Source organism: Pteropus medius, unplaced genomic scaffold (assembly GCF_902729225.1).
Source record: "Pteropus medius unplaced genomic scaffold, Ma_sr-lr_union100, whole genome shotgun sequence".
Lineage (NCBI taxonomy): Eukaryota > Metazoa > Chordata > Mammalia > Chiroptera > Pteropodidae > Pteropus > Pteropus medius.
The window spans coordinates 16,204,462-16,230,770 of NW_024342473.1; the positions used below are offsets into that span (position 1 = coordinate 16,204,462).

Below are 26,309 nucleotides of genomic sequence, written 5' to 3' on the forward strand. Positions count from 1 at the left end.
GCTTCATTGGTAAGGGGTGGTATAACACAAGGCTAAGTCATATCAACCCAAAGGAGGCCTCCCACCTCCACTCATGGCCGGGCCATATGTGCAGTTGCACAGCTAGCCCAGGCACGAGCAGCTGGAACCCCAAGCATGACCAAGATAGGGGTATGGTGACCACACAAAGGCAGGAACCTGAGTTGAGCCTGCCTAGTACAGATGCCAAAATAAGAGAGGGAGGGAGCCTAGAAGGCTGCATGAGAGGACAGCAATCCTGCCCCTTGTGGTCATGGCCCAGCGATGGCCAGGCTCCAACCCAGTGCATTGGGCAGCCTCTTCCCGTGGGGAGCTAGCAAGGAGTGGAGGGTAAAGATGCAGGTCTGAAGCAACCCCTGCAACACTCCCCTTGATTAAGAGAATGCTCAAACTCTGTAGGGCAGAAATTCTCCTTCCCTGCAATACAAACAATGGAAAATGATAGAAGTTCCCTCCTTCCTCATTAGCCAAGCAATTCCTCTGAAAATGCCAACACTGTATAGGTGCAATTGTGTATTGCTTTAGCATTTCTTTTCTTTAATTTCTAGCAGCAGCCCCTGAAGACCCTTATTGTTAGGGCTGGCTCTTCCCTGCCTCCTGGTCAGGGATGGGGCTCCCCAACCAAGCTAGCCCAGCTTGGTTGCCGAGGCAATTCCAAGGAAGTAGGAAGGATGGAAGATAATGTGGGAAGGTAGAGGTCAAAAGGAAATACGAATGAGAGTCATCAAATAGAATGAGGCACACATTGAAATGAGGTAGAAGGGGCTTATGGATGTATGCCTCAGAGTGTGACTGGTGTTTGCTACTTTTACGAGCCAGCTGGAGCTTGCCGAATGGGTGGATTTGCTAGATTTAAAATGCTAGGGATAACATGTTTTGTCCTAACCTGGCGGCACATCAGAAGCCCTAGACTTACCACTAGGTAGTACCTGAAGTGTGTCTTGGTGCTGCCCCACCCCGCTTCCTTCCCCAGCTTACAGACTGTACCCATCCAAGACTCTGTGTGTGTGCCTGGGCCCCACCACTGCTCTTGTGCTTAAACTGTGTCACCCCGCCACCTGCCAAGACTGGAGCCTGTCCTCCACCCCAGCATACCTGAGAGCCTGCTCACATGGTGGCCTAACTGGCCCTATTTTCTCGTTGCTGCTTGGGTTCCCATTTCTACTTACCTAGAGTGTTCCACTATGCGAACACTCACCCAGTAACAAACTTGACTATTGGCTAGAGACACTCATCACTCTTTTCCATCTATCAGGTGGGACTTTAGAATACCAAGCAGGATGGCTACATAATGTGTGCTAGATAACTTGAGATAGTACCCTCTATGTGGTGGTCTCTATATGTAGTGTGTAAACACATTTGGCAGCCCCCGGTACCATGGATAAGACCTGAGTTTGTCATACTTCTTTGCTTACATAGTGTAATTTAGACGGACAAACAGCATTGTACACCTCCATGGGTCCTTGCAAAGATTTGCTCTTGGAATAAAAATGAGAAAAAGTTCAGAAATATTGCATTTTTAAGTCAAATGGAGATAATAATCACAACCGTCACCCTCCCATCCTGCTACTGCCAACATTTACTGAGCACATGTTATGTGCCAGGCACATAGATGGTTGAGGGGCATCAAAAGGCTTCCTCTTAACTGCAGTTCTGCAGGACCATCTCTTCTTCCTAAACCCGAAGTGACATGTCACACACTGACAAAATCTATTAAGTCTCCTTTGGCAGCTCCCTTCAAGGTTGAAGGGTAAAGACACTCTTAAGCTTGCTGCCTGAGGACACAGGTCCAGTGGAGAGAGCCTCCTCCCCCGTATCCTTAAGGTTCGCAAACTCTCTCAGCTCATGGTGCCTTTGCGTCTCAGTAACTTTTTCACTCCTTAGACCTAGAGAAATACATAGCAGTTCCATTTATTAATAGTTAGTTTTAAAGAACTTAATAGTAGCAGTCTCTGCTGTCTGACAGATGTAACTCTGTTACCCTAGACATTTTAAAATATCCCGTGGCTTTCCTGTGAATTCGTTTCAGCCTTCAGCATGGCAACCATGGCCTTAACCTCACCTGAGGTAAAGGAGATGGAACTTGGAACATGGAGAAACATTTCCAGGAGTCTACTGCCTTTATGACATTTTCCCCTGGAATAGTCCAGTAAAATAATAAGGATTTTTATCCACTTCTATGGGAAGGGAGATAATTTGGGGGAAGGAAGCTGATTTTGATAAATTATAAGGAATTGGTAGACGTAGACTTTTTCTTTACAGGCATTTTAATATCAAGATGAATTTCAGGACAGAGGACAGGGCATCGGGCCAAGAATCTATTTGGATCCATTTGCAGATATGCTGCCTGTGGTTTAGTTTTAAAGCAATGGTTTCTTTCTGGAATAACAGAATGATTGCCTATATTCCATGTCTATTTCCATATCTGTCATTCAGTGGACCTTGAGCTACTTCATGGAAGGATCTGGTACAGAGCAGGTGCTCAATTGCTCAATGTATGTATGTTTTTTAATTATGTAATTCCTTTATGGATGGCTTATGAATAGGTCTTTTTTTTTTTTTTTAAAGTTCTCCCAAACAGCCATCAGAAAGACTAATTAAGTTACTGCGACACACAAAATGGCTTCAATTAGATTGCTGTTTCCCACATTATAATTTTTTTTTACTTCAGGTAAAATTGATATAACATTATATTAGTTTCAGGTGTACAGCATAAAATGATTCGATATTTATATATGCTGCAAAATGATTATCACAGTAAGTCTACTTAATATCCATCACTATACATAGTTATAAATTTTTTTTCTTATAATGAAAACTTTAAGATCTACTCTTAGCAACTTTCAGATATGTAATACAGTATTATTAACTGTTGTTACTATACTGTATATTGCATCCCCAGGACTTATTTATTTTACAACTGGAAGTTTCTACCTTTTGACTCCCTTCACCCGTTTCACCCACCCCTCAGCACCGCCCCAGACCCCCACCCTCCGCCTCTGACAACCAGTAATCTGTTCTCTATGAGCTTGGTTTTCTTTCTTTCTTTTTTTTTAAGATTCCACATATAAGCAAGATCATACAGCATTTGTCTTTCTCTTTCTGATATATTTCACTTAGCATAATGCCCACAAGTTCCATCTCTCTTGTCACAAGTGGCAAGATTTCCTTTTTTAAGGCTGAATAAAATACTGATGGACACTTAAGTTTTTTCCATATCTTGGCTATTGTAAATAATGCTGCAGTGAACATGCCAATGCTTATGTCTTTTTGAGTTGGTGTTTTGTTTACTTCAGATAAATACCCAGAAGTAAAATTGTTAGATCATATGATGGTTTTAGTTTTAATATTTTTAGAAACTTTCATACTGTTTTACATAGTAGCTACAATGTAAAACAGTGTAAAAATGTAAATCAATTTACATTTTTACCAACATTGCACAAGGGTTCCTTTTTCTCTATCTCCTTGCCAACACATCTCTTATATTTTTGATAATAGCTATTCTAACAGGTGTCGTGTGGTATCTCATTGTGGTTTTGATTTGCATTTTCCTGATGATTGGTGATGTTGAGTATCTTTTCATTGCCCTATTGGCCATCTATGTTTTTAGAAAAATGTCTATTCAGATCTTCTGCTGGCTCGTGGATAATTTTAATTTCTCTAGTGGTTTCCCTAATAGACATCACTGCTCTCATTCTTTAGTCTTGTTCTTTTAGGTTTGTAGGCAAATGGTAGCATGAATACATCTAGCAGTGCAGCCAAGGCTGCATTTAAAGGCACAGGCTTATCCTTGCAAGAGTTCCTAAGGATAAGTGAGATCAAAGTATATTGGCATTACTGGGTGGGGAGGGGGAGGTCCCGGGACACTTTGCATCTTGTGATAATGGCAAGCACACCCTTGCTGATTTGCATCTAGGCTCTATTCTGTAGGCGGCCTTGTTCTGGAATAGGAAGCCATTAGAGCCTCACTGCCATCCATAGGTTATGATTCAGCTCAGTTATGAGTGATAAGGCAAAGCTTTGGTGGTAGGAAATTAAGAAACAGTACCTTGTGTTCATTGAAATGGACTAGTTGATATTCTAGAAAACAAAGAAATTTAGCAATGAGTTTGGCAATGATTAGTACTTGTGAGAAAAATTCAGTGACTCCAGAAAACCCAAACAGTTTTTCTTTTGAAGTATATCTATCATGAATTACCTGTCCCTCATCTGAAGATAAGTGAAACATAATCATATTGGAAGTAGCTTGAGAGGGCAACATGCCTAGTTCCTGTTTAACATTTGCCTTACTTTACGTCAGATATCTCAACAACTGAGCCGAGAATTTTATTTCTGGGGTTTTCTCAACTCTCTCCACAAGTCTATTGCCCTTTATCTACTAGGCCAGTATCATTGGACTCCCTTGAGTTGAGGCAGGTCAAGCCAGTGATATAAGCAGTGGCCCTATTGCTATGTCATTTGAGAAATTTGAACCACTGAGCAATGACTGATAGTGCTTTGAGGAAGTGGGCCTAGACAACCTTTAATACCTGTCCCACCCTAAGAAATTCCATGCTGTTGAGATGTGCATTGTTAATAATCGCACAAGGTCATTGAGTATCTTGGTTTTAAATAAAATAGCAGTAAGGCAGCTTGTCATGACAAATAGTGCACCTGCTCCCTGCCCTCTACCTTGTCTCACAATCAAACAAGCCCTTTAGCATATGAATCTCAACAAACTGGTCAGAGGAGCTACTTACAGCACAGAAGCAAGGGAGAAGAGACCATTTCCAGGCCTTTGCCAGTTGTCAGAGCAGACGCTCGCTGCCTACACTTCACTTCTTTTCTGCAGTGAGTTCAGAAAAGATGTGTTTGATGGTGATGAGAAGTGAACAGGAAGTCACACCTTTATAAAATTCCTTATTTGCTACAAAGCCACCTTGGGACTGCCCAGACCTAAAATCCTGGAACTGACTTTACCTGGAACTCCAATGTAATGGAAACACTAACTTTGACCACTTAACATTATTCTAACAGTTCTAGTATGGCCCATGTCCTGTTCCGAGTACTTTAGATGTACTAATTTATTTAATCTCCAAAACAATATTAGAACCCGTGAGAAAGATACTATTATTGTAATTTTTTTGTCCTCCTTAGAGTTATATGGTAGCCCGAGATATCTTGATCCTCCTTTAGTTCACAAAAAATACTGTTTCTAGGTGTAGGACTAGGCTTTATAAAACAGAAGTTTATAAGAAAAATAAAAACAATGTAGCTTATAGTACCTTTTTGTTAATCACGGAGAAAAGTCCTCACCTTACACAAAACTTCATTTGGGTTCTTCTAAGGTTCAGTTTGTTGCTGTTGTTTTTAAATGATACACCTTTTAGGATAGAATTATTTGAAGGTCATAGCCGTGTGTAGTTCTTGGGACAGAGATTTCTCCGATTCTGCACTTAAGTTATAATCTTTCTGCTCTAATGATTCTTAGAGTAGCTTGAAATATGGAAATGTGAGTGATTTATACTTCTACCTCTGGAAATTACTCCATGTTTAAAACCATAACATAAAAATATAAACTTACTGTTGTATTTCTTGTAGGCTTATCAATGCCAGTGTCCATTGAGGGGACTGAGAAAAGGGGGCATGATGCAGGTAATGATATCTTTTCGTGAAAAGAAAGAAATGGAAATGTTTTGTCTTCTGTACAGTAACATATAATTTGTAATGTTCTTCCCCTCATTTACAATCCTGTCCATGTATAAACAGTAATTTGCTCTTATAAACATGTACTGTAGTTAGAGTTATGTCGGGAGCAATTGGTGTTCTTTATCTGTGATATCATGAACTTTTTTAAAAAAACAATAATTATAAATATCCTCCGGGGGAAAAAAAAATAGTAGAAAGAGTTGGAGAATTTGCGCAGAGACTAATTGTTTCTTATTGCTCTGTCTCTGAGTGTCCTGCCCCCCTCCTATGTCTAACCCTTTAATAAAACTCAGTGCGATAGTTACCTATTGCAAAGCTCTGAAGATGTTAGCGTTTCAAGAACTGTATTTAGTAATGCTATTTCTTTACATCTGAAATAACTTGTTGCTAAAGTTAACATTCATCTTCGTTTCTGAAATCTGAAAATGAATAAGCCTGTCCTTTGCCTAACACAGTGAATTGTGGGTTGTGATTTTTTTCCCCTTTCCTTTCTTTTCTTTTTTCAAATCCAGGCATGTACCAATGGAGTCAAAGTTTGTATTTCTCTAAATGGTTTGAATTAGAAAAAGTCTGGACTGGTTAGTGCCATGAGACACTAGTATCTGGGTGAAAAGCATCAATATATTGAAGATATATACTTCAGTTTCCTAAAACTTGCGTTACAGAATGTTGTTTCAACTGAAGAGACCATTAGATTACTAATGGGGTATTTACAGAGGGAGCAAAGCACAGTGGAATATGAATATATAAACAGCTTATGTTCTTAAAATCCAATTTATATCCAGTTTTTTGTAATTCACAATGTATTACCCCGTAGGAACTATATTTTGCATGCTTTTGGGCTCCCAAGCTAGCTTATGAAAATCTATGTCAAGCATAATGTACTAACATGTTTTGGGGTTTTTTGGGGGGCGGGGGGAGGAGAAGAGCCCAGAATTAGGTACCAGATAGCCCTGGATTTGAGTCCAAACTGTAGCAGTTGTATGGCCCTGGGCAGGTCACTAAATCTTTCTAAGCTTTGGTTTACTCTTATACAAAATTTATATGCTGGAATCCACTGTTTGATATAGAGTTTGCTGAGTAAATGAACAAATAAATAAACATGTGTTTTATTTATGTGGGAAAAAAATTCATCCACAGCATGAGGGACTCCTACAATCTCTGTAGTCTCGTGGTCATGATTTCAGGCCAGGATCTTTAGAAACACACATCTTGAGGAGCCTGCCGTGCATTTACATGGCCTTGGGGCCTCCTCTGAAGAATCTGATGGCTGGACGTCTAGCTGTAGTAGACATCTTGGCCTTCAGCGGCAAGGCCAAGGCTTTGTAAACACTTTTACAGGCTCCTGTACAGGTAGTGGGTTCATCTGAGGGGTATGGTAGCCATTTGTATGTTTGATTCGTGCACAAGTTAGATGTTTGCAAATAAACGACTTTGTATACTTCTACCTCTGTGAAATGTAATGAAAGGTATACAAAAGATTTCTTCATTAGAAAATATATTAAATATAGCTACATTTCAATTGGCCCAAAAGAAATAGGTTAAAGCCTTTAAAATAATGAGAAGAGAAAAAAAATAAACATACTTAAAAAAAGAAAAGAAATGCATAATGTTACTCAGCAGGGAGCAAAAAGATACAAGGTATTCCAGACCTTGAGGCCTTTGTGTTCTGATATGGGGAATAGACTTTGGGTTTGTTTTTGTTTTTTTTAATGTGACCTCTACTTTTCCAATTATAGTCCGTTTTCAAACAGACACGAATAAGAGCAGTTTTAAATCTATCTTCTATTTCAGTAGGCATACCTTCTGAAAAATCCCTAAAATTTCAAGAGGAACTTTTCTTCTTTTTTTTCTTAAGCAGTTGCTGTTTTTTGAGCTCCAAGGGCTGACAGCTGTTCTAGTTTTGCTTGGGGACTTTTTCACATTGTGGATTAATCAATGTTATGAACTGGGTCCATGGGGTTTTGGGAATGTAATTGGTTTCAGATGACACTTTGCTAGTCAATCTGTGAAACAGCCGAATGTTGACACAGCTGAACAATTCCAGCTGTTTCCACTCGCCCCTTCCTCTTTCCTTGGACGCTGTATCCTTTGCCTTTATTTTTGTCTGCCCTCTTCGTTGTGACTTTGCTAAACTAATTTGTTATCCTTTCTGAAATTTCTTTCTGCTTTTCTCTCCTTTGGGATACCACGGCTCCCCGTTTATTATACCCTCCACCCAATTTTATTTTGCAAAACTTTTTTCTATGCTGGCATTGTTTTTAAGGGAATAATAGTTTTACCGTTTAAAATCCCTTTTATTTGTGGTGATTACATAGTTTATTTAAAGGCATGCAGCAACAAATTTAGGTTTTACACAAGTGCTTAGATTCTGCGAATATTTGGTTTCACAACTGCTTGATTAACCTTTAAAAAAAAAAATTACCAGAGACATTCCATTGAATAAACAATGCAAGCTATTAGCTTCATTCAATGCATAGCTGAGTTTGCTACTGTATATCCCTCTGAAACAGTGAGAAAAAGAGATTCTGGTGTTAGTATCGCTGTTAGAAAGATGTATAATTAGAAGGGAAGAATCAAAAAAAAAAAAGACCAACCCCGAATTATGTACAGTATATTAAGAGTTTATATACTGTCAGGGGAATCGTTCATAAATTGCTTTCAGTGGTTTTTCATTATCAGACTAATTTCTCTTTGTATTTTCAAGAGTACTTGTTTCTGCGTCTTACCCAATGGAGGAAAGATTTTAACTCCTTGTATGCCCAATACAATTTTACTTTTTTATTGGTTGATGGGCTACAGATCTAGAGCTACATGAGCTAAACCAAAGAATAAGATTGCACAGATAGATTACATGTATGAACGGGGTCATTCCTAAGAACTGAAACTCTTCTTGTGGGGAAAGGAATCGCATTCTTCCAAGATTGATCTGTATTGACTGAATGGATGGCTCAGATTTATAGGACAGTTGTGCAGCCACCTACTCTGCCTTGCTTGTGTAGACTTAGATGCATGACACAATTAAATATTCTGAAGCCAAAGTCAAGTCTACGATGTCAGAGAATGTGGATCAATTAAACAATTATTATGAGACGTTGGCAAATAAATGCAATTGACATAGTGAATTTTTCCAGATATTTCCTCCCACTACAATTGTTAATTAACATGCTATCTGAGGAAACAGTTTCAGGGGTGGAGACTGTCTTAGAGACAGGAAACAATGGATTGATAGCCGATGTCATTTCTCTGCATGGAGAACTAAACAGTACAGGCCCTTAGGCACTGGTTAGGGGTGATCCAGTTTATACTTTTATGTAATCGTGGGTGTAGTGAAACTTCTGGATATTTCTAATGGAGAAATGCTAAACTGTCATGCACACGTGTGCTAAAAAGAGGCAGAAGAGCATCCGTATGAACAAAGCATATGGAAAAAAAGAACTCAAATTGCACTTGGAGATGAGCAGCCAGAATTATAGCTGATAACCCAGTCATAGGTTTACAAATCATTGCAGACAGTTTTCCGAAGGCTTACTAAAACATGGTCATGTTTGAAAAAGGGAAATCAGATACTGGATATCATCATGGACAGTGCTGAAATTGATATTAAAAGCAGGTCTCCGGCCATTTAAAAAATAATCTGTAGCTAGACCAACATGCCTTGAGAACAACCTAACAAAACCAAGGAAGGTTCTGAGATGGGTAAAGCAGCTAAAGGATTTGAGATCTACCACACAAGGACAAAGAAATATATCTAGTACTCTTTATTTTAGGAGCTGAGAATGGACGAGGTGAAGAACTGTAAGATTGCAGAGGGTAGGCCAGTGTGTTCCTCAAATATGGCAGCAGTGTGTATGTTGAGCGTGACGCCAAAGAGTTCCAAATAAGAACGCCGGTGTTCAAATCCTTGTCTCACTATTTATTTGTCTGACCACAGGCATTCTACCTAAATGATAACACTACCGTTAATTTGTGAAACATCCTGGAACCTTAAATGCGTGATTTATTCAGTTGCTTTGGACTCAGATTCTCCATGCTTGAGATACTTGGAACACTGAGTAATTCTTTCTTAGTCTCTTTAGGGGGAGATGGGGAAGAGTGAGTAACTAGCTCAGGGCAAGCATTGAGGCAGCATTTGGTATGAGGGGACAAGGGCTAAGGTCAGGTACTTGAGGAATGCTTATTACTACCAAAGCGGCTTGCATCTTAGAAATTCTAGAATTCCACTTCTGTTCCGGGAAAGGGGATGGGTGGATTGTACATTAGTTTTTCTTGCTGCCTGGTGACAGGGGAAGCATAGAAGCCTCCGCTCAGGTAATGGTGATCTCTCCACCATTCATATGGTCTCCCCAAAGCTATCCATAATGATTCTCAGAGGGTGGTTTTCAGTGTGGACCACTGATATTAGAGGAATTTAGGGAGACTGTTAAAATGGCATATTCTTGGACTCCACAGTAGACCTGCAGAATCAGTATGGAGGGGAGAGGGTCTACGTTTTTAACAGGCTCCTTAGCTAACTCATGTATTCTGAAGTTTGCACTCGGATTTCAGGCTATGTGGGAGTGCTGGGTTATAGCCCAAGTATAATGGGATGTAGCTCACCAGTTTAATATAAAGCCAGCAAGAATGGGCCATGTAAATGTGCCCTTTGTATTGCAAGGTATTACAGAAATAAAGAGCTCCTCAAATATTTGGTGCTGAGAAGGTACAGACTAAAATTACCTGGATGACCTTCTTAGGTAGAAACTGTGGTTCTCATAGTTGTTTTTCTTAATGATTTGATGTGAGTTGGTACCTTCCCTTCAGAATGTGATTGCGTAATTGTACACAGACACTTCCTCCCTGGAGGTAGAGGGATAATTACATAATGTGGCCAATAGGCCCTATCATTCTGTCCTTTAATTATGCTTTATAAAATATACTGTGTTGACTTTTGCCATCATAGCTGCCCTAGAGGTTGACTCCAGAATGTTATGGCTGGAAGGGTCTCGCGACATTATCCAGCACTAACTCTACCAAAGCCTTATTCTGAAAGGAATGTGAGGCCAGCAAGGTGAAGTGACACGCCCAAAGCATCACGGAAAGACATTTCAGGACCAGGACTAGCACTTAGCTTTTCTGTTGTTTTCTATTGTCAGTAGTTAGGCCAAACATGCTCTTACTTTATTCTGCAACACTGGCTCATTTTTCACGGGAAACCCAATTTGGAATCACCTGGGATTTTTAATTTGAAGAGCTGTTATTCAGTGTTCTTTTTCTTTTATAATCACAATGGTTGATATTTATTGAATACATACCATGTGCCAGACAGTGCACTAAAATCTATACACATTAACCATCTAGTCCTCTCAGCAGACCTAAGGATAAACATCCCATTTTAAAGATGAGGAGAACGAGGCTTTAGAAACTTTCAAGAATCTTTCCAAAGAAATACAACTAGTAAATAGGAGACCAGTGATTTCAACCAGGCCAATCTGATTCTAGGATTTTATTTTATATTTTATTAGACTGTTGATCATGTTGATATACAAAAATTTTCTTTGTACAGACACAAGATCAGATAACCCTGTCAGAATTACTCTTTACATTTAGATAATAAAAGATAAAGCATTCTACATTTACTCTACACTGGTTCTAGATTACACAACTTTTTGCTTGGGAGGCCAGCCTGGAGCTTACAACTGTGTCCTGCAAGCACACTGGTGAACATGTCTTGTCTGATCTGGGTGCACACTCTTTACACCTTAATTATCATCCATTTGTGCTGCAGATCTTAGTCTTGGGTAGTATATTCAAACCGTAAATTCTATTGTTTTCAGGTGATTGTGATAAATTAGAAATATCAAATATGGAAAAGGAGCTCATCTGAAGTGGGATGCTTTACTATACCACATGCTACATCATAGGCTTTTCATGGGAAGCATGACCCTGGACCTTGATAGTGAGCATGTCAGTTTCCACACTCAGAGATGGAGACTGCGTGTCCCTGTAGACACAGAGCTCCTGTCACATTCCTATGCATTTGAGAGAGGAAAGGGTGTAACCACTATTATCACTCCAGATATGAATGTCACGTGGACCCGGAGTGCATAAATTAATGTGCACATCAAAAGCAAATACCGCCCAGGGACTCCATGAGGCTGCTCATCTGAGAAGCAGTAGTCACAAACATGCCAAGCCTTTCTCCAGGCTGTTCCCTCTGCCTGAAACACTCCCCTTCATCTTCTCTACTGGGCTGACGCCTCCTGTTTTTCACCACTTGGCTCAAGGTCCTCTCTTCTGAAACCTCTTCCCTGACTCCATCCAGGCCAGGAGTGCCCCTTCTCACTGCTCACTGCTGACCTCATCAGTTCTCACAATGTTCTTGGTTATAATTTTTTATCTTTTTGGCCAGACCTGATTTTCAGGGTTTCCAGAGGCCTTTCCAAGGAAACACCAATCTGGAGAAGTGCTCCTTTCCTGCCAAAGGCTCAGAAGTGAAGTCTCTTCCTTTCATTGGCATCTGGACCACTTGTTTGGGATACGGATACTGGGAGATCCTCATTACTGTCCAGGAGCCACTGTATGGCCCTCCTGGAGCTTATCACCTAAGTAGGGAGAGAGAGAATACTCTCAAAAAGTAAAAAGGGGCTACTTAACTCTACTTTGTAAGTTCCAAATGAAATGCAGAGTCAGCAGTGCAGTGCTGCAGAGAAAGGGAAGGTAGCGGAGAATTGGGCTTGGGGAGAAGGACCTGAGCTGGATCTTGAGGAAAAGGCTAAGAAAGAGAAAAAAAGTGGGAAGTGTGACCCAAGGCCATCTCCTCAGTTCCTCGGTTTAATGGGGAGAAGCTCTGTGTGTTAGCATGAGCCTTTGTCCCTGTTGAAGGTGTGGCATCACCCGTGTGCATTGTGGAGCGAAAGGAGCTGAGAAGACCTAGTGAAGAGGTGGCAATGCCCCTTGGGGTTGGGGTACTGGCTTCACCTCTAGCATGTCTATTCAACTCAATAACATTTATTGAGCACTTATTATATGCAAGGTGCTGATACAGTGATGCATAATACTCTACTCTCTGCAGGCCCCCTCTGCCCAGCAGCTATAGAAGTAAATTTCCTTTATCTCTTGCAATTAGAAAAAGGCTATGTAAGTCTGAATTGTCCGAATACCTAAGGATGAATAAATCATAAAGGGCTTTAGGGCTTGTGCTTAAGAAAATTTGAAGCATTACACTTCAGAACGAGGGATGAGGCCAGAAGCTTGTATACTCTGTGCCGCCAATACTCACTCACTAATACCATCCATGCCTCACATCAGCACACAACAGATATGCCTGCCACCTGCACCAGCCTCACCTCAGTACCAGCACTTCCTGCCATGCCCTGTCCAGTGGGGGAAGAACAGCAGCTCCTCTCTCATAAGGACTCTGGGGATACCTGCTTTTAGAAGCAGGCTAGATATTTTAAACTGTCTTCGATTACATATTCTAGGCATTTTGCTTGTTTTAATACAAAGAATGAGGTGCTGTGTGACCACGGACACATCCCAAGCTAATGTTCCCATTTGTTCTTTGGATGAGAAAGCAGAAACTCCAGCGATAGCATCCCCAGTTTCACTGAGCAGCTGAAGGTGGCCTATGGCCAAGAGAGATGTTATCAGCTGTGGATGAAAACTCCTCACTTCATCCCTTGCTGTGGGCCTCAGGGTCTCCCATACTCCCTCCTGCCCTGAGATATACAGGAAGGCCCTTGTCAAGTGCCTGCTCATAGGGTGTGTTGTCATGGCAACCACTTGGGACCAGGCTAGGGAGAAGCTGGCTCCTACAGTGCATTGACTTTAGCTGGAGCAGAATGGGGAGGAAAAAGTGAGCCAAGAGGTCATGGAAACAGGAGTATGGACCAGGGAACGTGATTATCAGGTGCTTAATTTTGCACAGAATGATTGTAGGTATGAAGGAGGAACCTGAGAAATGTGAAATCTGTCTCTCCTTACAAGAAGTTAGTTTAAAATCTACTCATTTACCAAATATTTACTGAGTACCTTTCTGAAACCACACTCTGCACAAGGCAATGAGGATTAATCAGATAACATAGACACTCCTCCGCCTCCATAGAACTAATCATTGGTGGCACTTACCAGAAGGCATTGTTTTTTCAAATGTGGAACTGTGTTTTGATTCATCTTTTATGTCATATGAGTTATTTTATTAAGAGTAACAAAATCCTTTTTTCTTGATTAGAGAGTGCTCTTCGCTGCCAGAACTGGAGCTTTGAATCTACTTTAATTTTTTTTCCTTGATACCATCTGTCCTCGTCCCAGCTTTTAGACTGATACCTATTTAGGGACGAAATAGGTAAGGAAATTTGAGAAGAAGAATCTTTTATTATAGCCCATAAATAGCAGGAAATCTTGGGCTCTAGTTTCCCTAAGAGAGGAAAGGTTCAGTCGAAATCAGTCACAATAGTGTATCTCAAAGCAGATTTTGAACAGAGTAAGGAAGATTTCTATAAACCTCTGTTCTTCTAGAAACGTGTAATTTCTCATACAATGGTCTTATAATAAATGGATGCATTCGAATAACTTTGGTAGGCAGCGAACATAAAGTGAACTCTCCTTCAAAGACTGACAAATATCGTTAATTGCAGCTGAGTGAACATCACGCTAAGGTATGCAGTGACTGTCTTCCACCAGATCATCTGCTGATGGCTCAGATGGCCTGCATTCGTGTGTTTCCTTCGGAGGCAAGGGTCTTGGTTGTTCTGGCCCTGTTAAAACAACTTGGATTACGTTTCTCTTTCTCCTCTTGCTGCTGAGATGGAGTTTGTTACTGGTTTTCCCCTGAGTTTGTTACTGGTTTTCTTGTCTTCTCTCTGCTCTCTCTCTCCAGGAGACCAATCCATCCCCATAGTCATAACATTCATCTGCTCATTGGAAAGAAAGGATGTAACTGATAGAAGTTAGGAAGATGCAGGACTAACTATATTTTGGGAGGATGAAGATAGTTAAGGAATCAAAGATGACCTCTCTCTCCCCAATTTCAACACTGATTATGTCTATGGAAATGCTTTAATCACCATAAAGTTACTGGATTTTCCAGCTTCCTCCCAGATGGAGCCTTCCTGTACAACAGCTATTTCTTGAATACCTCTTTTGTGTTAGGTATTGTGCTTCAGGAGCTTGGAACATATAAAGGAAAATAAGACACAGGCTTTGTCCTTGCCGAGCTTATAGTCCAAGGGGCAACACTGGTAATTATAATACAGTGTGTTTTACCTGGTTGAAATACAAAGTGATAGGTCCTGGAAGTCGGGACAAAGTGCCCCTGAATTCCCTGTCTCTGTCAGTGCTGTCATCATTGGTCACCCCGGCATAAAGAACTGGTTATCAGTAATTTTGTCTTTTCTTTCCCAAGTCAGCTTATGGTATTTAATTAGTACGTAACCTTCTTGACATTTCTCAAATTGCCTCCCTTGCTTTTTTCTGCCACTGCCTGAACCCTGGGTTCTTACTACCTCCTACCCATATTATTTTCCTTGCTTCCTAAACTGATTTCTTTGCCCCTGAACTGACTCCCTTCAAATCCAAATCAAACCCTGTAGCAAGATTAAAGTTCTTTAAAACATTTCCTTCCTCCTGAGCTTTCATCTCCTGCACATTCACTCATTCAGCAAATGATTAAGAGGTGCTTAGTATCACTAAAAGCTCCCATAGCTTTAGGGATGAACTATAAACCTTAGCCTGACTTTCTCCAGTCTGGTCACACCCTGCCTTTCTGACCTACATCACCCCTCTCTAACTGGGACCTTCTAGCTAATGCCTTTTTCTTCATCGGGTCTCTCATCATGAATAACAGAAAAACACCCCATCCAGTCAGTAGCAAAATATACTCATGTAAGAATGGCCCATGAAACCCCTAGTACCACTCAAGCTGTTAATTATACCTCTTCTTAAGTTGGATTCAGAACTAAACACCTATCCATAGTGGTCTATTTTAACAAGGGGTTTTTTTCCCTCTCTAGAATGATGGTTCTTGAACGAAGAGAGGAATTTTGGGAGCTCTAGATTCCCAAGTTGTAATCAGCTTCATTACTGCTCTTCAATAAATCTGGGTGAGACTCTGAGGTGTGATGGATCTTGAATGTGGCCTTGTACAAAGACACATATTTTTTTGTGTGGTTTCTCCATCCTTAAGTTTTCTGTTTTAAAGAAAGTGGAAGGGGCAAAGAATCTATAGAGGTTTCTACAGATGTCTATGCCTCTGCGGTAGCTATCAGACACTGAGTGTGGGGCACAAGAAAGTGAGTGCCATAGAAATGAGCATAATTTTTTGTTGTTACTTTTATTATGTGACAGTCTTGCATGCTGACTCCAAATTTCATGTGCTTTCAGTTTAAAAATGCTTCATGACATCTAAAGAAGTGCTGAAGGCACTTGCCTTCCCAACAGAAAACACTAAACATGATCATACTGAGAAATGCTGGCAGGAAGATCAAGGTTGAGTGTGTAGGGGCTAGAAGTCACGTGTTCAAATATTTCTGCATTTGGGGGCTTGGCAGTCAGAAATAATATTTCTTGTCTTTTATCCTGCCTTCCTCTTTCATATTTGAATAGTAAAAAGCCAGGCATCATGAAATACATAAGACTGAATTGGAAGTGGGTTGAAATACCTTTATTTTATGTAGAGTATTCAGTGAGCTTGCTCATGCCACTTTCCACTCTCTTCCTCTACCTGTCGAGGTTAAGGAGATCTGGCAGCCTGAGGTACCCTTGGGTGTTCAGGGAGATTGTCGGGGACGGGCGCCTTTGATGTGCTCACCTACCAAAAATACCACATCACCACTGGTTCTGTTGTTTCATATTGAATATGAAAGATTCACTAAAAGGTTAATTTCAAGTCTTGTCCAGTGTAGATCATTAAAGGCGTCGTCTTTTTATGGCATACCTGAAAAACGTCAGGGGCAAGAGGTCAGGCAGATGCAAAGGTGGACCAGGCCGAATACTGTCAGAAGCCCTTTGGACAACCATGTGAGGGTATTTTTATCTCTTCAGTAAAAGTGGTGATTGGTGATTATTTGCAGAAGGAAACTGGATTGTTTGTTTGTTTGTTTTTTAATAATAAATAGATCTGCCTTTTTTTAATAGTAAAATAGGCCTGGTCTACTCTAGGACTGGTTTTGGTAACTACTTTTTATTTTTTCGCCTTTATTCCAGGGTAGACATCGCCCATATTTTTTAAAAAATGGTTTTTATGTTTCTATTTGTTTTGATTTCTAGGACCATGTTTAGATGACAAAAACACCAGATTGAAAGACGGTCCATCTGGTATCTTTGGCTTTCATAAGAGCCAGTTTGAATCACATCATAGTTGATCCAATGACTGGAAAACACATATTTACTCAAAATATGGTTAATTCGATGTCTGAATAATCCTGGATTTTGTCTTCTTGCATGGGTCAGACTTCAGCTTCTCCCCTTTTTCCTTTCTTCAATTCGAGAGGCATTGCGAAGAGTGGAAAGAACGTGGAATTTAGAAAGACTCAGATTAGAGTTCCAGTTTTTTCACTTTAAAGCCTTTGCCCTTGGGTAAGATAATTAACCTCTCTGGACCTCAGTTTCTTATTTGATATAAGGATGTTAATACCTACCATAGGATTTAGGCTAAGTCAGATAACCCATACCAGAGTATCTAATTAGGAGCCCGCAAATTAATAGTAGACAGTCCAAAACTGGTTTCCACTACTGATACTGTTGTTTCTTATTTTTTTGATTAGTTCTTTTAGTTTTTACTTGCTTTTATTCTTAATGTTTTTCTTTGCTTTTGCTTTTTTAAAAAAATAGTAGTAATGGATTTTTTTATGCATTTGAGTTGCAAACTCATTAATTGAACATTTAAGAGTTGTTTTATGGTTTTCTAAGACATTGTATTTAATCGAAGCATGCTTTTCAAAAACAACACAATTAACTTGAACAATCTGGAGTTATAGCCTCACACAAAGGGATAATACCTGTCAGGAGACATTTTGCTCTACTCAGTGAATAAGGGAGAAGAGCGCCACTGTGTTAATTATTTAAAGCTAGTTTTTCTGAAAACATTTCTCAAACCCTAATGATTGTTTGTTGCCTATACACATTAGCAATGTTATTCCACTTTCATTGAGATGGTTTTAAAAATAAAGGAAATTTTCATGTGTGTTAAAGTTCAGACGATCAACTTGTGTGCTTTCTCTAAATATTGCTTTCAAAAAACAGCTGGAACATTTGAAGCAGCCTCTTTCTTTCTAAAATTGTTTCGTATGGTGGAACAAACAATGGCCTAGCAGATAACATGAGCATCTGAAACACCTTAATAAGCTGAAACACCTGCACAGGCATTGCTGGTGAGGTGGTGTGAGAAGTAAGTAGGCAAATGTGTTTTCTTTGGGAAGTGAAGTGATTTTCCGCTGAACAAATTAAGGTACTCTGTAAACATTAACCACAAAATAAATATTAATCCCCACTGTGGCCCCGGTCGTTCAGGGAAGCCGTGTTTACTTCATAAACTGCTGTGACGAAGAGCGAGGAAAGATCTGAATGAAAACCAACTTATATAACATATTAAAACCCACAACACTAACCTTCGCTATAGAAAGGATGAATTAAGATGTTAAATTTTTTAAAAAGAACTGGGAGAAAGAAGAGGAGGCTGGCTTAGGATCGTCAGTGTGTGGTATTCCTTAGCTGACTGGTGGGAGAGCTCGGGTAAATGCAAGCAAGACTGTTTTATAGGTAAGAAAGTTAAAGAGAGAATCCACCATTACTTCATTAGTACAGTTCAGAGAATGTGGCCTTTTTGTGAACAGTGCATTGTTTCATGACGTCATTCACCCATAATGTTCAAATGCCTCCAGCTTCCCCCAAATTGAGTATTTAAAAATATGATCAGTGATAAATATAAAACTACTCACTGAAGGGACTTTATTGGGACACCGAGTGTTGCTTGGAGCCTAAATCAGAAGGCTGGCTGTTTCTTGTGTCTCAGTGGGTGAGAAATGCAAAGACTGTGGGTTCCAATCCTAATACTGTATTCTCGGCCTCATTGTCACCATTGGTCCTGATCATCTCTAAAGGAAGACATCAGATATCGTTTGAGACATTTTAGAAATAGAGTATGGCTGTGGCAAGGCATGAAGATGAACTCTTTTTGCAGCTATGGGAGAATATTTGTCTGGAAAATAAAAGTTCTTTTAAAACGTTTTAGGAGCTACAGGGAGATAGCACAGCTGATGGTTACTTTCGCTTCGATAGCACAGCCGATGGTCCTTTTGCTTCTGACCTTGTTCTTTGTTTCTCACATGACAGTATGTGTCTTTTTGTCTGTAGGAGAAACTGTGTAGACATAAAAGCAACAACTAAGCACGAAAATGCTAAGTCCATCTTTAAAATTTTCCATTTATTCATCACCATTCCTTTCAAAACTTTTTTTGTTGTTCATGCTCAACCCAAGTGGGTTTGCTTGAAACAAACTGGAGATTTCCAAGTCACACCTACCGCCCAGCAGCTTTGGGGTAAAAATATAATGTAGTCTATTTTACTTTGAAAGAATTCCTTTTAAAGCAGTGGCTTTGCAGGAAACAAATGGCAAAAGTAAGCTATCCCCCACTCACCCTTTTCCTTAAGTATTGAATTTTCTGAAGGAAAACTTCCCCAAAGAATGCAATAGGTGTATTATGCTTGGGAATATTAAAGGGACAAATGAAGTCTGAGCATGCTTCACTGCTCTGTAAATTCTAAGTAGTGCCTTCAAGGGGCACGTTTGTCTGAACACATGCCCATCTCTTACTTGTTTTTTGGCTACAAAAATAATCATCAGCTGTGTTGTCTCCCTATGCATTGTCCCCTCAAAAAGAGAGAAGCAAGAATTTTGTTTTTGAGAGCCATTCTCAAAGACCGCCCATCCTTAGCCTTGCTGCTGGGACCCTGCCTCTCTCTCCTGGGCTCAGCTCTTCCCTGGACACCAGCTTCAGAGCCAGCAGTGACAGGAGAATCACGAGGGTCATCCCAGCGTCCACCCACTTGTAACTAACTGTTCAGTGTCTGTGTGGTGGCCATCGTGAAGCTGTGTTCACAGCAATGAACCCTCTCACTGAGCTTTCTGTGCTGCTGAGGGGTCACCTGTGCGAGGCCTAATTACGTCTGGACAGGGAGGGAGCAAAGGGAACCTTTGTCCCTTTTGTCAGCATGAGTCAGTAGGCCACCATCGAGGCTTGGGGAAAGAGGGGCAAAAGCCAGATTTTTGTGTCCAAAAAAAAAAATGTTTTCACAGCTGACAGCTGTATGCAAACAGTAACAATATATCGCGATGAACATTTTAAAATATGGAGAGCTGAGATTATTGGCTTTGGGTGAAAAACAAGTGATCCAGAACCAGTGGTTGAGTAGTTTCAGTTAGATCTATTTCTTCCTGACGAAACAGGCATTGGTTGTTTCATGGACAGAAGCAGGAGTGATATACTTAGTTAAATTTTTAATCATATAGAGTAAATTGAAGAGCATGAACACGAGATTTATTTTTCTTTAGGACATTGTGTACTATGCTACCATTTATTTCAAAAAGCACTTTCAGTGAATTAGGAAAAGGTGGTCTGTAATCCTGTACCCGGTACATAGCTAAGTAAGTAGGATAGAGGCTGGACACTTTTGAACAGGGTAAAACATAAACACTGTACATGGCTTGCTACCTGTAGTCATCTGAATTTCTCTCTTCCCCACTGGGCTTTTTATATACTTTCTCAATTGTATGAAGACAATCGAGAGTGCATGGACATACGTATGACCTAGAATAGAAACCAACTACCCAGTTTTAAAGCACACACTCCAAGTATCTGGAATGGTTCTCGCTGAACTGGTGATGATGTGTAGAAATGGGCTGTCTTTGATCTAGCGAAGCAAATCCATTTTCAGAAACTACAATCTGATAAATGTCATTTACCCTCCATTTCTCTCCTGGACTGATGTTTTCCTTCCTCACGAAAAACACACAGTCATAGCTTATTATAATAGCATCTTATGATACTAGAACCACTATTTGAAAGCAGTGTTAGTGGTACTGCTGCACTTAGCTGCATTTTGAAGGATGAAAAGCATTATGCGTGAGGCTTTGCCATCAAGACTTCTAGAATTCTATCTATTCGGTAGACCTCTTGCAGGAAATTTGGGGGAGAGAGAAAGAGAGAGGGAGTATTAGTAGCGTGTGTGTGTGTGTGTGTGTGTGTGTGTGTGTGTGTGTGATATCCTTTGGTAATTAGTGCTACAGAGTTGGGCTGCTCCCTCCTAACACAAAGTCATTCATATCCTTTGAGCCTTGTGGGGAATGGTTAATGCAGCCACAGGAATGTTTTGAAGTGAAGATGGAGACTTCAGACCATTTTTGCTTGTGGGATTGTTGGCCAGAAATAGCAAATGCCAGGCCTCCCCAAAGCCTCTCCTGCTTTCTTAGGGATGAGAACAATACATGCAGGCATCACTAGGTGGCATAGCTGCCTTGGTGTATTATTCTCATGGAGTCAAGCTTGTAACTGTTATGGGACGCTTTGATGATATACCTGATAGGATTCCTATCCAGAGGCACCAATACAGTCCATTCTTGTCAGGTTGAAGATTCCATTAAGAGTGAATCACAGGAGAAAAGATGTTACTTGTTAAGGTTCAGCACCACGAACACCTGCACACCACAATTCATCCTGCTCAGGCTGCTGCTGAGACAGAGCTGCTGAGTGTAGCCCAGGCTTTCAATTTATGGTAATGAGTGCTTGAAGTTAAAAGACTCAAATCAGTATACAGCAAACCCATTTGATTGAGCCACTAACCAGTTTCCCTGCACCACACTTTTATCATCCCTGTAGCTGGAATCAGAACACCACTACCAATGGGGCAGATCTGACCACTGTTAAGTTTTACTGGAACAGAGCCAACCTCATTCATTTATTCATTCCTTGTCAATGGCTGCTTTCACATAACAGCAGAGTTTAGTAGTGAGGCAGATACTTCATGGCTCACAAAGCCTAAAATATTTACTCTCTGGCCCTTTACAGAAAAAAATAATTGCCAACTCCTGCTCTCTGGAATACAGTCTGGGAAACCTACTTCATTCCTGATATCAATATTTCTAACAAATTTCTTACCTTGAGATGCTTCCCATGGTTATTAGAATTTGTTTAATAACTACAGTAAATAATTTTCTTGTTGACTATTAAAATATTTTGGCAGTAATATAGAAAGGCACTGTGCCATTTTATATGTATGATCTTTGTCTTCAGAGCTCTCACAAGCTAGTTTGGAAGGCATTATGTGAAAAAGATAACACAAGGCACAGGTAAGTAGATGCTGACAGGTGTTTGAAACAAAAAGAGAAAGCACTATGGCAAAGTAGGCAAAGTAGAAAGAACACAGGAGTGTAGAAGAGTGAAACGAACATGGATTTAGAGCCAAAAGAGTTGAGTTTATTCTTGGCAGTGACACTTTCTCCTGTGATAGCAATAAAACCTAGTTTTCACTGATGTAGTGATGTAGCTATTATTATCATCCCAATTTATTGGTGAGGAAACCAAGTCTTAGGTTAACTTATCAAAACAAAGCACATACTAGGGAGTGCTGAACAAGAGCCAAAGAAGTATGGGTGACAGGTAACCACCATGTTACAGTGGTTCCTTTTTAGGGTTATCACTTAATCCCTGTGTTTTCCCAGAGGCGGCAGGATGTCACAGCACACCCTGCTCACAGACATAGCGCAGAATGTTATGTTCTCGAATCTCTGACACGTAGTCCATATTCAGTGACTGAGCAACCTCACAGTGAACACCACAGCATCTTAGGTGGTAGGAAGGTTACCGTGGGCTGGGTAGTTCACACTGATGGCCACTTTTGAGCTGGGTATTGAAGTATGATAGGAGGAAGGAGCAAGGCTTTCAGAGCAGTTAGAAAGCGATAGTGCCACATCTTCAACTTTGAAGGAATCAAGAAGGTTTTGGGGGAAAATATACATCCTAACATATATACATACATACACATATATATGTATGTATGTACAGAGTTGAATCTTTTAACTTCACAGCACTCATTACCATATTAAAAGCTCTGAGAAGTCTTGCAATTAAACTCTTCAAATGGTTTAACCTCAGCTTCCCTACTTCTGTGAGCATGGAGTATGTTTTTCAGAGCATATCAGTTAACATCTCAGACCAGTGTTTTATCACCAGTTAGAAATGCTGGCTTTTTGGTGACAACTCACTACAGTCAAACCTATTGTATCGTTTAATAATAATTTGCATCTATGACAATGTTGCTTTCATTTGGGCTATAGACTTGAATGAGGACCGCTTTTTGCAATTTTGTATTTGGCCACAGAAAGAATTGAGCCCCTCATCAGAAATGAACCGTGTGCACGAAATCCAAATGGAAGGTGTTGGAGAAGGGTATATCGCCACGTGCATCTCTGTGTTGAGCTCCAACATAAGTGGGAGTTCTTAGAAGCCGTGTGGTTTAATACATCTGTCTCCTTGGCTGCTGTGCCAGCTTTTCATGACAGTGCTTTTCATCATCTGAAACATGTAATTGCTTTTGACGACAACAAGAGAATTGTGGCAAGAGAACGCTCCACAGTTTCCGAAAACACTGAGCCGCCAGCGCTTCAGGTCCAGTCAACTTCAGCAGACGTGGTGTTGGGACAGGAGGGTTTTCAGACCCAAAGGAGTGCCCGAGGGAGAAGGCCTGGGAGTGGCTGCCTCAGTGCACATTTTTTTCAGGGTAAGAGTTTATGGGCGAAGATTCATCCACAATATAGAGGCATGATGGAAATCTGATGTGGACGCCAGTGTGGAAGAAGAGGTTAAAAGGTGAATATACGTTTGCAGCGGGATGACCCTGGCTGTGTGTGAGACCAGAAGTGGGTCTCAACTCCAGGAAGAACCAAGTCTTAAGTAGAAGAGACTGTAAATGGGAAGCCCCAACCCCCTATTTAAAACCTCCCCTTAGGCTTCCCACACTGACAAGAATTGTTCGGGGGGACTATATGGGTCCTCCTGGAATTGACATCAAAGCCTCCTTGTGTCCTGCGCTTATGAAATTTCTGAAACAGCACATGTCAGCAGATTGTCTACGTCAAGCAGAATAATCAGAAACAGGTCAGTTGCTCAGCCACGACGCTCACTGGGCTTTTGGAGCAAAGACCACCACAAGCAGATTTGGGGTATGGGGCCAGAGAAACATGGTTCTTCCAGGGAAAGAGGTCTCATCTTCCTTTTCGTGTGGCTCTTCACAGAGGGCAGAGACCCTATGTTGGGCAGTTCTGTGCCTTCCTCACTTCACACCATTGACTGAGCCACTGACCTCCCCATGGGCCTAGCTAACAGGAAAGAGGAAGGCAAGACGCAGGGTTAGCTCTCGTTTCCTGGGGTTAAGTGGGCACTCAGGTAAGTGAAACTGGGTAACTTTAGGAACATGTTATCAAAGGCTTATGTATGAGAACATGCAAGGTTGACCTGCATATAGTTTAACCTAGTGACACCAGTGTACTCTTCTATTCATGTGTTGTTGATATTAGTGTTTAATATAACATAAAGGGAAGAAGCCGTGAAGGATGCAAGTTTAAATGAACATGCGTCAAGATGAGTCTCAGTACAATTTTGAACACATGGGTCGCACACTTTATTAAGATGCCAGGAGTCCGTTTTAGGCATGTGCTCTCTTTTCCAAAGCCATATCTAAATCCCTGGTTACATAAACACATGAATCACTTCTGCCTCCTGGGGAGTTGTGAAGTTACTCATTTTGTCACTGCGGGAACAAATATCTTAGGATGGTTTATCCTGGAAAATGGGTTTGTAAGAAACGCTTGCTGAATAAATGACTATGTTTTCTTTTCATTGTTGGGGAAACCAAGAAAAAAGTTGTGGCCAGAGGACCACACTTCCTCTGCTTTTCTTTCCGAGTTTTTTTTCAGGATATGAACAATTATGATGCAACAAAGGAGTAGGATTTTTGTGTACTATCGGACATGCAAAGAGAAAATTTAACCCTGCTGTCATATTTTGCATGAAACAATGCAGCAGAAAGAGAGAAGTGCCTCGAGTTTTTCACTTTTTTTTCTTGACCACTTTTAGCACCCTCGTTCTGATTTATTTCTTGAGAACAAGTCGAGAGACACTCAAAGGAGAAGTTCCGATTGCCCTTTTGAGAAGGTAGAGAATGCATTGGAGACCGCTATTACCAGGCCCTCTAGAGGCACTTCTGTGGTCTTAATGCATTTTATTGCTTCCTACTTGCAAAAACCCAAGCCCTGTTATTTTCCTCTTCAAGAAAAATGTGGGCCTAGAATGAGAAAAGCGGTCTTCCTTCTGAAATCCTTCAAAAGTCAGGGGATACAAGTTGGTCCCCTGGTAAACTAGCCTTATTTCTTAGTCCTGTGCAGAGGGTTCTATAGGGGATACCGAGGCCAGTACCAGCGGATGTCGAGGGAGGTGGTTCAGATCTTGGGCATGAGGACAGAACTCATTCACTCACAGCATCAAGGGAGACCTTCTATGCTGCCAAGATGAGGTCATGTGGTGTCACTTCTCAGCAGACTAGAGACCCCTACTCCTTTGAAGATAAACAGAGAAAGTGCTGACAGGTGCACACCATTGGCAGCTGCAGTATGGCTGGCTGCCCCATTCAGGGTGGGAAATTAAGGACTGCACATCCTGAGTCGAGTTGCCTGGGATGAGCACATCAGGCTGCCCCACCAGTCTCAGCCAAACCAAGATGACCAGTTTGAGCAGAAGATGCTCTCAAGGAAGGGGCTCATGCTTGAAAATATTAACTTCTCTTTGACAAGACACGCCATCTGGTAAAAGTCTGGCTCCAAATACCTCAGAGGGCCCTTGTTTTTCATCAGAACAGCCTCGAAGTCAGAAGAACCTGGAAGAGTTCATGCGGATGAGGTGGTTGTTCTCTTTCTGTTTAAGGCCTCTTGGAGTTTGTGCTGGGAGCTACTCTAGGCACTTTTTTCCAGTTCAATTTCCTGCTGCATAATACCCCATCCAGTCCAGCTGGAGTTTGTTGGTTTGCTTTAAAAAAAAAAAAAGAGAGAAGAAAAGATTGAGCAACAACTGGCACAGGAGCCTTGCTGCTTGCTGTGGGAGTGCCCTCCACTCGCTCTGCATGGAGACCTTTGTGATGACCTCTGGCTCACTCAGGTGGAACTCCAAGCTGCTCCAGGTGTCAGCAGGCAGGATGGCTATGACATATGTTCTGTGTGCCCAAGTCCACCTTTCCCTTCACAGAGGTTTATCACTAATAGAAACCTACTGCCTGAATCCCGCAAGCTCTCCTGGGGGAGCTTGTCCCCTAGGACAATTGTCAGAGCTAAGGAAGAGCTGATAATGTTTTGCCAGAATAGAGCGGAGGAATGTTGAAATGGCTTAAGGAACATTTCTATTTTGTAATGTGCTCCAGTCACACATAGACTCCTCTTCTTCCTCGTGCTAATTAAAGGGGAAATTTATTTAAGGTTTTAAGACATCCCTTCATATCATATATCTCCCTTCCTCCTTCTCTCTGTTTCTCGTCCCCTACCCCCAGGCACACACAGCTTCTGATGGAATTTCCAGGACCTG

The 26,309-nt window shown here is 41.0% G+C and overlaps 1 protein-coding gene across 2 annotated transcripts in view; it reads left to right on the plus strand.

Moving 5' to 3' along the window:
- The window catches only part of RORA (RAR related orphan receptor A), a 675,046-nt gene that overhangs the window by 148,058 nt on the left and 500,679 nt on the right, over positions 1–26,309 (plus strand). Inside the window, exon 2 of one of the 2 annotated variants that reach the window (XM_039865419.1) lies at positions 5,599–5,652. The exons of the other annotated variant lie outside the window; for it this stretch is intronic. Within the exon in view, the coding sequence (XP_039721353.1) occupies positions 5,599–5,652 (54 nt within the window). The remainder of the gene's footprint in view (positions 1–5,598; positions 5,653–26,309) is intronic. 2 annotated transcript variants of the gene reach the window in all.